At 48.6% G+C, this 10001-nt stretch overlaps 1 protein-coding gene across 2 annotated transcripts; it reads right to left on the bottom strand.

Moving 5' to 3' along the window:
- Nucleotides 1-1307: 1307 nt before the first annotated feature.
- On the bottom strand, nt 1308-6546 carry LOC118157706 (tctex1 domain-containing protein 2-like). Of its 2 annotated transcripts, none has more exons than XM_035312153.1 (5): nt 6416-6546; nt 6052-6185; nt 4380-4449; nt 2974-3037; nt 1308-1894 (listed from the first exon to the last, which is right to left on the bottom strand). In XM_035312153.1, exons 1-5 carry the CDS (start codon nt 6472-6474, stop codon nt 1847-1849), a joined length of 375 nt encoding a protein of 124 aa, XP_035168044.1. In that variant the 5' UTR covers nt 6475-6546; the 3' UTR covers nt 1308-1846. The 2 variants fall into 2 exon arrangements, with proteins under 2 accessions (XP_035168044.1, XP_035168043.1); XM_035312152.1 differs by having other exon boundaries at nt 6410-6510.
- Between the last annotated feature and the right edge of the window lie 3455 nt (nt 6547-10001).

Below are 10001 nucleotides of genomic sequence, written 5' to 3'. Positions count from 1 at the left end.
CAGGGTTTGGCCGCTGGGTGACAAAGTCAGCAGGCGGAGGGGGTGTGCGGGAGAATGCTGCGGCTCGCAGCCTTGCTATAGAAGCATGGGGAGTAAACGGTGCAAGTTGTCAGAGGGGTACTGAGGCCCAGAAGCGGCTGCAGGAGCCCTGGTGATCGCCCTAAAGGCTGACAGGGAGCAGGCTCTATTGTTCACAGCCCCTTGGTCTTTTTTCAGGGGAAACACGCTATCCATTATCCAGTGGCTGTTAGGGGTAACTGGGGTTACCAGACCTGTGTTTTGTGTCATGTCTGTGTGAAGCAGGTGTTAAAAACCGCCAGAAACAGAACACGGGCAAGGCAAAAAATCATGATTTAATCACTGTGACTTGATAAAAACGTCAAAATGAGTCTGAGGGTATATATAATCTCTTGGTGATTTTTTTTAGTGTGTTGTTTCACTGTTTCCCAAAGCTTGTGGACTCTCAGGTTCACACACAGAGTGGTGCCATTACATCTTGGCAGCTCATTTAACATGTCACAGATACAAAGAAATCAGGGAAGCCACCATCTATTTCTTGTCAGAGGTAAATTAGATGGAGCTGCTTTCAAACAAACCTATTACAGAAATAGCAATGTACTTGTTCCAGGACTGTACAACAGAAAAGTGATTCTGGAAGATGAACCATGATTTTTGACTTCTCTGCTAGGAGGTGCATGGGCAGAGTGTGTTCTGCTCTAACAGTTGGTAAGGGTGGGGTTCAGGATTCACTGCTAAATTTTAGCACTGCAAGAAACATTCATGTAGTTTAAATTGTTCAGCTATGCTTCTTCCTCAGCACAGACAGAGAACAACTCCTCCTGTCTTCTAATGGGCATTTAAGATGCATTCCAGTAGCACCCATCTCTCAGGAACCAACCTCGTCCTCTAACTTTTGGGGAGATAAGAGCTTTTGGTGCACCTTTTCTGATTTACAGCATCCTTTTCTATTGTTCCTTTCAAGGCTTGAGTCCTAACAATTTTGGTCTCCAAACATCCAACTGTGGATCCTGAAACAGTTACAGAAAGGCAAAGATTGAGAAACCACTGCAATATTGAACTGGGCACTGAGCAATGATTATTCAACATTTCCACAGGTGCCAAATTGCACAGAATCAACGAGGAGTTACAGCTAGGAGTCTGGGCACTTGGTGGGGTGTGTAGCCTACTGGCTTGAACTATTGCCCTAAGTACCTTGTCTTCTTGTCAATTAATATAATTTCATGTGAGACTTAGCCGGGATTGACAACTTAATTCTTACAGAAGTCACAGGAACAAGTCTGGATAGCCAGAATTAGAGAGAAGATTTATTAATTTAGAAAGAATCCTCAGAAAATGCTTATCTGAGAAGCACTGATGAGCAATCAAGGCTAGTGCATTTTGCAGAGTGGAGAAAAAGAACCATTGGTGGAAAAAGCAAGTGTAAACACACAGGAGAGAAACAGTAAATACACAGATTTATTATATTTCTTATAAATATTTCATTCACTTCAGAAAATTAACAAAAAAAGTTACGGAACTCTTTTACAACAAAAGTTGAGTTTGCCCTAGAAACAATGGCTATTGGCAGTATACTGTTTAGGACAAAACCAGTACACTACATAAAAACAAAGGGTGATTTAAATCAAGGAGATAATAATGTGCTTAAAGCTACATTGATATCCACAAGGGAGGAGGGACGTTGTAGTGTAACAGGTGTAGGACGTGCTTTGTAGAGCTGTATTGTGTTAGGTATTAAGGGAAGAATATGGTGCTTTTGTGTGTGTTAGCAAAAACACTCTAAAGTATTCCTCCCCACCTTTGTCCTTTTGTGCAATCTTTACCATCTTCAATAGTAGAAGCAGCCAAATGCAGCTACCACACAAAAGAGGCTGTCCTGGGGAAAACAGAAAGGCTCTGCATTAGTAAAGGCAAACTCTTTGCTGGCGTAACTGAAAAGGCTAGCCTGAGGGAACGCTTGGACCAGAGCACTAAAAATAGTTAGAGCCTTATACTGTCAAGTCCTTCAAATTTTCATCTTTTTAGTCACATATTTACTTCAGGTGTGGTGTAACCCAGGTCAGTGAGTCTGAATGCCAGAAGTGCCTCAGTTTTCTCCAGCCGCACACCCAAAGGTGTGTAGGTGTCATTTCTGTGTGTACCTAGAAGTGTTTCAGTGTCATCAGAACTGAATAACTTGACCCTTGTCCTGCCTTCACCTCTCCCAAAGCCAAGTATAACCCTGGGCTCCACTCACAGGGCGTTCTTACAGCACCCCTGCTGTTTCAGGATCCACAAGCACTGTGGGAATGGCTCCCAGTGACTTCTCAACTGCAGCTCAGTGAAGAGACAACGATGACCCAGAAACAATGTAAAGCATGAAAAATTTCCGCTGCAGTGGCCAAACCCAAATCCAGGTGAATGTCCTCACCAAAGAGCAATCAGTGCTCCTGCCTGTTAACTGTAGCTCACGAAAAGGACATTCTCCTTCCTGAACGCCCCGTAGGCTGTTGCCTTTGACAGCAGAGAGTCTGAAGCCCTTCACAGGGAATTTAAACTGGGAAACGCTCTGTGGAGTCAGGACAGTAAAGAAGGAGGTTTTAAAATAAAATATTGACTTTTGCTCAGCCCTGAATTCCAGCGGTACTTCTGGATAGCAGCTTGGCAAAGCATGTAAAAAAAAATAAAAATACTTCATCTCTTGTGCTTCCTCTCCCTACCTGTAAGACAGCGCAATTTAAACGACTTTTGTACAACATTGTATGATCTACTCAAGAAACAAGTTTTACCGTGTTGGATATTACGTCTATTTCATGAATTTGTGAATGAGACTGTAAATCACACTGTTTTGATTTGGCTTTGGTTCCTTCCAAAGGGACTAGTCGTTGCTTTTGCCTGCTTCACATTTTGAAGTTACTCTGCCTGTCATACGAGTAGCAGCTTTACGTTTCCCATGGTAAAACAGTCAATACTTACATTAACGAAAACATCATGAGCATAGCTGTCAGTGTCAGCATCCCAGAAACACCGCGCAGCCATACTAGACAAAGGAGAAAGCACAGCCATTACCTCACAAAGTTAGGTGTAAAGAACTAAGTGATCACACTTTCCCTCAAAAAACAAACTAAGCTTCCTTTAAGGATAAAGGAAACTGGACGCGTTCCCCTGAATCCTGAGCACTGCTGAATTCCACCACATGCTGTAATCCCCTTTGTATGTTGATCAAGGTGCATCTTCAAACTCCTTAACTATAAATTCTGCCAGCTCCGCTGTGCGGCAGAGCTTGCAGCCTCCTTGCTTTTGTGCTTAAGAACCTTCTGACTTCTGATGTATGCGTATCAGTGGCTAATTTAACTGATTTGTTCTCATCCTTCACCTCCCGTGCCCTCCTGATGCATACTACCAATTTATTTATAGGGAGCTATCGTATTCCTTGGCAGCCTTCACATTACTAGAACCAAGCTGAACTCTTCCAGCCCTTTCATATCTTTGCTGTCTGTTCCCTGAGAATTCTGGCAGACTTTTTCTACATCTGCTTTACTTTGAAGACAAGCAACTAGACTGTCAGAGGATATTCTGGATGAGACCTCAGTGCTGCCTTGTTTAATGTCACTGACACTCTCTTCTCTCCTGCAAATGCCCAGCTCACTACTTTCCCCAGTCAGTCTCAACTGACAGGATTCCTGTTTGCTTCACTGATCTTCTGCTGGAGTACCAAGCACAATACTAATGCGAAGCCCGGCGTGTAAGGCACATAAACCTTGTGGGCTGTTCCTTTTTGTTTTCTCCTTACCCAGCAGCGATGGAAAGCTACAGCCCACCACAGCAGCAAAGAGGAATTCTTTTGTCTGATTGCAGGCCTTGGGAGCTGGATTTCCAAGTGCTCAGCACCCCCGGTCTGGGCTAGATTCCCATAACAGTATTGCAGGAGGATTATAGGAATTTGAACCACTGAAAAATACTTATTTGGGGGGATTAAATGCAAATGAAGTACTTATGGAAATCTGGCTTTAGGCACAAGTGAGTTACCATGGCTCTTGTGCTCCAGCAGGGCCCTGAGAATAGACTGGATGTATGCTTCAGTTCATCATGAATACAATATAAAATGGCTTTTCTGCAACACACCTCACAAATGCTTTTCAGCATTTCAGCTTGTTAACACCCATCACACAGCCAATTATCACCAGTCAACTGACTAGTAATTCCATCAGCCACAGTCCAAGCCTGTTAAGCTTGCTGCTTAAGAGAAAAGAAAGTGCCTTACATTTTAGTACAGGCAGAGACATCTTAGAATCCAGAAAAGTTAGAAGGAGCTCCCAAAGGAGAAGAGAAAAAGATAAAACAAAAATCATATAAATACAATTAGAAAATGCAAAACTTACTTCACTCCTTCTCCCCTCTGCTCTCCAATCACAACCTGCACCACCATTTTGTACCTGTCAAATCCCTCCTCTGGGAAAAGAAAAAAAACAAAAGAAAGGGAGAGCAACTTCAAATGCCGTGTTTGCTTAAGATAGGAGCCCAAAACAGGACACATCAAGAGAAAGATTTCTAGTTACAAAGCAGCGTCCGGTACAAATCAAAAGCACATACAACTGGTGGAGCAAACTGCCTTGTCACTTCACTCTCCTAGGTACGGCCTACCAGTCTCACTGGACTCAAAGAATGAAGAGGGTATTTGATATCTGTCAAAAGACGCATCTAAATCCGAAGATATCCCTGAGCAGCCCTCCTATATGCAAGCATTCCAGTTCTACAGTGTTCAAGAAGTGAACACACGGTGAGAATGTAAATAAGGCTGCTGGTAGGCAAAATCCAATTTAATAGAACTGGCTTATTTTAAAGCTGTTCTGATGCAATGGTATTTTAGAGATTTTTCTGCCACATAGGTGTTTCCTTTGCTTCTGAACTGAGATAAAACATCACAAAAAAAGCTTAGGCCAGGTCTAGGTTGTGTGTCTGCAAAAATATGTGATTGCTTCACAATAGAAAAGGGATACCTCTGGGGCAGAGGCCAGACCCAATCAGGCTATGAGAAGGTTCCAGAATTCAAACCAGAACAAGCATGCTTTAAAGGAAATATTAACCCTAATGCCTGTATCTTCAATAAAGCAACATAAGGAAAGACTCTAGTGCCTGTTTCATCTGCAAGATTGAACATTACATGCTGGGTCTGGTAACATCCACTGTGTCAATGCTTATCAGAGATGTCAGCCGATACAACGGCCACACTGGGCCAGTCTTGCTTCAGGCTACTGTGACTGTGCTTACAGATTGCTGAAGACTAACCCTGTGCATATTAGCTTGGCAGCAACACGTGCTGGGACTACAGCTACTGCTGCTTTTAAAGCAGATGTGTAACTGGGAGAAGCATAAAGCCACAGTGCCTGCTGAGGGTGATGGCATTTCTGCACAGCCACTGCTCATCAGCCCAGCAGATGGAGCACCAGCCTGTCCCAAGGACTGAGGGAAGAAGTGACCACACCAACTCACACCTACCTACTTTTTCCAGCTTGGAGCACAGGAAACACCTGCTGGATCTTGCACTCAAAAATGTTGGAGAGTATCTTGTGCAGCAGCACCACCACTCTTCCAGTGCTGTATTCACATCCCTCCCCGGCCAACCGTGCGCCTAGCTCACCCTTCACTGCTCCCACCTGGCCTTGTGCCCATCTCAGGAACACGTACACACACACACACAAAAAAAAGGAGGAACACTTCTGTTTGTTGAAGCAAGAAGCAATCGTTCCTCCTTCTTTCTAACGAAGCTTCTTTCCCTTACAGCCCTGCAAGGCTGACATCCCACACCAACCAGTCCATATGAAAACAAAGCTGCTTGCTTGAATTCGATTTCTGGTTTCACAGGTAAGGCACACGTATATGGATCACAGCTTCATGTTCACAGATGGTAACAGCACTATATACCACAACAGCAGACTACAGTCAGTAGACAGTGAAGGAATAGGCTTTAAGAATAAAGGAGGAAAGTGGAGATTTATCAAAGGAAGGGGCCAGAGTAAGAAAAGGAGCAGCTTTCCCCGCAAACCACCTTACCTTTCAGCCTATCTTTTATTATCTCTGATAAAGACTTTGTAAGCTGAGGCACTTCTTCAGGGACGTACTGAGCATCGGCCAGCTTCTCCTTCAGTATCGCGTGGATGCATTCTTTCACCGTGGACGACTTAAAACTATCAGGGGGAAAAAAAGCAGCAAGAAAAGGCTCAGGATATTTATGGTACATTCAAAAACATACATGCACCCCAGGCAATCTTAGCTTTCCCGTTAAAAAGTAAGACAAAACAAAGAACTGTGGAGAAAAGAGCTTAGCTGAAGGGGAGCTAGCTCCCAAACCTGCTAAAAATAAAAACCCAGGGACCAAACACGGGCAGGGGCAGCCCCGGCCCTGCCTCACCGTGGCTGCAGGCCGGGCCGCAGCCTGTGAGCGCCCCCGGAGCCCTCGGGGCCCAGCTCGCCCATGGCCGCCCGCAGGCCTCGGTTACCATGGCAACCGCGGGCACTTCCGCCTCGCTACTTCCGCGTTGCTGACTTCCGCGTGACTGACGTCACGGCGCCACGCCCCGTTTTCGCGCCAAGGGCGGCACGTGGCGGGCTGGGGCCGTGGGGTCCCTGCCTGCACCCGAGGGTGCTGCTGCGCCCCCCGGGGTGCTCCCAGAGCCCCCAACCCACCCTAAGGGCTCGGGGACACGCTGCATGGCGCTGCTGCATGGCGCAGCCGGGTCCCTGCTCACCGCCCTGGTGCTGCTGCCGTGCAGTGTGGGTGTCCTGGGTGCCATGCGCCCTCCTGTGCTGCCCCGCCACGGGGTCTGTGCAGGGGGCTTCTAAAAAAATACGCAGTTAGTAACTCCCCCTGCCCGCTCTCCGTCCCGCGCTGTTGGTAACAGCTTGCGGCAGTCACCTTCTGAGAAGCTGACATCCTGCTTCCTCTGCTGTTTATCTCGCTGCGGCAATCTCGCTGATTGTGTTTCCTACGTACGGCGGGTGACACCGTTGAGAACTCGGCGCCTGGGCTAGAATAGAAACGGCACAAAAAGTGCAGCTGGCTGTGGGGTGGAGCGTGGCGTGGGGCTGGGGGAGCAGGAAACCATCCCTGGCTGCCAAATGGGTGCAGGCTGGCCAGCCCGCAGGTACAGGCTGCTCTCCAGGCCGAGGAGCGGAGGTGCAACAGCTGCTGATTCCCGTGGGCTCAGGGCTTCAGCAGCATCACTCTCTGAGATGATCCACCAAAGCTCCGGACACGGGAGCACCAGTTCTGGGCACACACCATGCACCTTGGTCAGCAGTGCAGGTGCTTTTCCCATTCCCATACCAGAGCCCTGCAGGTTTCTGCTGGCTGTAGAGCCCCTCGGTGCCGCCGCTCCATCTCCTCACACCCAGCACTCGCTCAGTCCGAGGCGCCGCTGGGCTGTGTGGGCTGGAGCCGCCTCGCTTCCCCGCAGGGTCAGGCAGAGCTCATGCAAATCGTCTGCACGGGCCTTCTTAATTTCCGAGAAGTATCTGAAAGGCATCGGGCTTGCTTTGCATTTATTTGCAAACACCATTAACCATTTCCTGCTGCTGCCCAGCCATTGCCGCCTGCTGCCTGGATCAGAGCCACAGATGCAAATTCAATTAAAAAGCTGTGTGTGTGTGGGGACATGATACCTGCGGGCTGATCTTCCGCAGCATCTTGTCATAGTTGGTTTCATGATCCCACTCATTTGGGAGGCTTTGTTTTCCCAAGGCTTTGTGGGCATTCAGGTTGGGGCCTCATCAAACTGCATACCAGGTGTTTGAACATTGCTATTTTGTTCCTCTTCCATATTTTCAGTGCTCCTTAAATAAATACCCCAGGTGATTTCAAGCTGTTTTGGGACCGACCTTAGGCCCTTTGAGCTGTTTGGGATGTGCTGGCCTTGGCAGCGTGAAGGATGCAGGTGAAGGACTGCCCCATGCACCGTTCCAGCTCAGAGATGGAGAATTTATTTTTTAAAGCATCACAGGATCTTGTACAGCGTGAACACTGCTTTCCTCCCCTGGCACCCAATTCCCCCTACCTGTCTGCCCTGTCCTTCCCCCATCCTCGGTGGGCCCCTTGCTGGGGCCAGGCTCCCCCTGCGCTGCCAGCACCGGGGCACCTGTAGGGTCCCTGCACAGCTGCACATCTCACTCCCCCTGCAGCCACTTTGTTGTAGCGGGGTAGATCTTGGCCTTTTTTTCTTCTTCTTTTTTTTTTTTTTTTTTTTTTTTTTTTCACCCATTCGAACGCTTTCCACCAGCGCTCGTTCGGACAGCTCCTGGCTCAGGGTTTCTGCTGCGTGCCCGGCTCTGCAGCCTCCCCTGTGCTTTGTGGCCACCCAGCGGGGCCGCATCCTGCACCCCGCTGGCCCCGAGCTTTGGCACTCAAACACAGGCACTGAGCTGGTGCTGAGGGGAAGAGTCTAAAGCAGCAGGAAGCAAACAGCAAAACCAAGGGGTGCCTGGCACTGAGAAACGTGTTTTCCCACAGGATTTTTTGTTCCCAAGCAGTGGACATTTCCCCTGCCCTTCCTGCTCTGCTGGGACCCACTGCCTCGGTCACGGCGTGCTGTGGAGCACTTCTGCTGGCCCCAGAGGGAACCTGGGCATCATGAAATTACTCCCTGCATTTCCCCCTCGTTGTTTTCTAGTGGACACAGCAGCTCTCCCCGCCCCGCTGAGCAACAACCCCCTGACGCCTCGTTTCGAGCGTGTGTTGGAAAGTTTGAGCAACCGCGCTATGATTTTAATCAGCCCCGTGCCAGCCGTGCAGGGGCGTGAGCCAGTTTTTCCTGCCGATCCTTCCCTCGGCGAGCTGCAGCCTCTGCAGCGATACCCGTCACATCTTCCACCCAAACACGCCGTCAGGACCGCCTGGAGGTTTTTTGGGGCTGCAGGGCAGGCGGCGAGAGTCCTGGTCCTGCAGAGATGGGGCTGGGGGGTCTCCAAAGGGAACTGGGCTGTTCCAGTGGTGCTGTGGTGTGGGGACACAGAGCACCAAGGGGGAAAAGCCACCTTGCTCTGAGCTGTTTTCTGGAGCTCATTTAGTTTCTTTATTTTTTTTTTATTTATTTTTTATTTATTTTTTATTTTTTTTTTAACGGGAACACAGGATGAGGCAATAACCATCTCAAATCCACCAGCACTGCTGTACATGCTGAAGAGCACTCCCCTGCCACCACACTGGGCTGTGTGGTGGCCTTGGGAGATGACAAGGACAGGACAGCCCTTGATCTCTCTCCTTGTTCCATGCAATGGCAAAAGCTGTGGCCAAGGTGTGAAGCTACAGCACCAGGAGGAGGCCAGAGGGGGGGTCCAGGAGGGTCTGGATGGAGCCCCCAGCCTGGGCTCAGCCTCCTCCTCGGCTGCTGTTGGGTCTGAAAGTGAGATGTGAGTGAGCCTCAGCCCTGCTGCTTGCTTCTGAGAGCCTGGGAAATTATTAAATCATCATAAGAATAGCATCCTTTGCCCCAGTTATTAATTTTCCCCTGATACTTTCCAAAATTGCCACCACATCATGGCTGGGCTCGGTAGAAGCAGGAGGAGCCAGCGAACAGCACGGTTTCACCACTGCTTATTTGCGACGTGAATATTAGTCAGCAGGGCGAGCGGGAAGCATTGCTGGCAGAGAAATTAAAGAAGTCTGCAGCAAAAGTCACCCCGATAACTGCACCCCAACCTTGGGCACCTGCCCCCTGTAAATTCATCGCTTCATTAAAAACAGGCCTGAGGAGGCAAAGTCTCCTCCTTTTCCTCCTTCTCCTTCTCCTTCTCCTTCTCCTTCTCCTTCTCCTTCTCCTCCTCCTTCTCCTTCTCCTTCTCCTTCTCCTTCTCCTTCTCCTCCTCCTTCTCCTTCTCCTCCTCCTCCTCCTTCTCCTCCTCCTCCTTCTCCTCCGTCTCCTTCTCCTTCTCCTTCTCCTTCTCCTTCTCCTTCTCCTTCTCCTTCTCCTTCTCCTTCTCCTTCTCCTTCTCCTTCTCCTTCTCCTTCT

The sequence above is a fragment of the Oxyura jamaicensis genome, assembly GCF_011077185.1.
Source record: "Oxyura jamaicensis isolate SHBP4307 breed ruddy duck chromosome 9 unlocalized genomic scaffold, BPBGC_Ojam_1.0 oxy9_random_OJ106490, whole genome shotgun sequence".
NCBI classification, from domain to species: domain Eukaryota; kingdom Metazoa; phylum Chordata; class Aves; order Anseriformes; family Anatidae; genus Oxyura; species Oxyura jamaicensis.
Note: the sequence above shows the minus strand (reverse complement) of the source record. Positions and strands in the feature narration are given on the sequence as shown.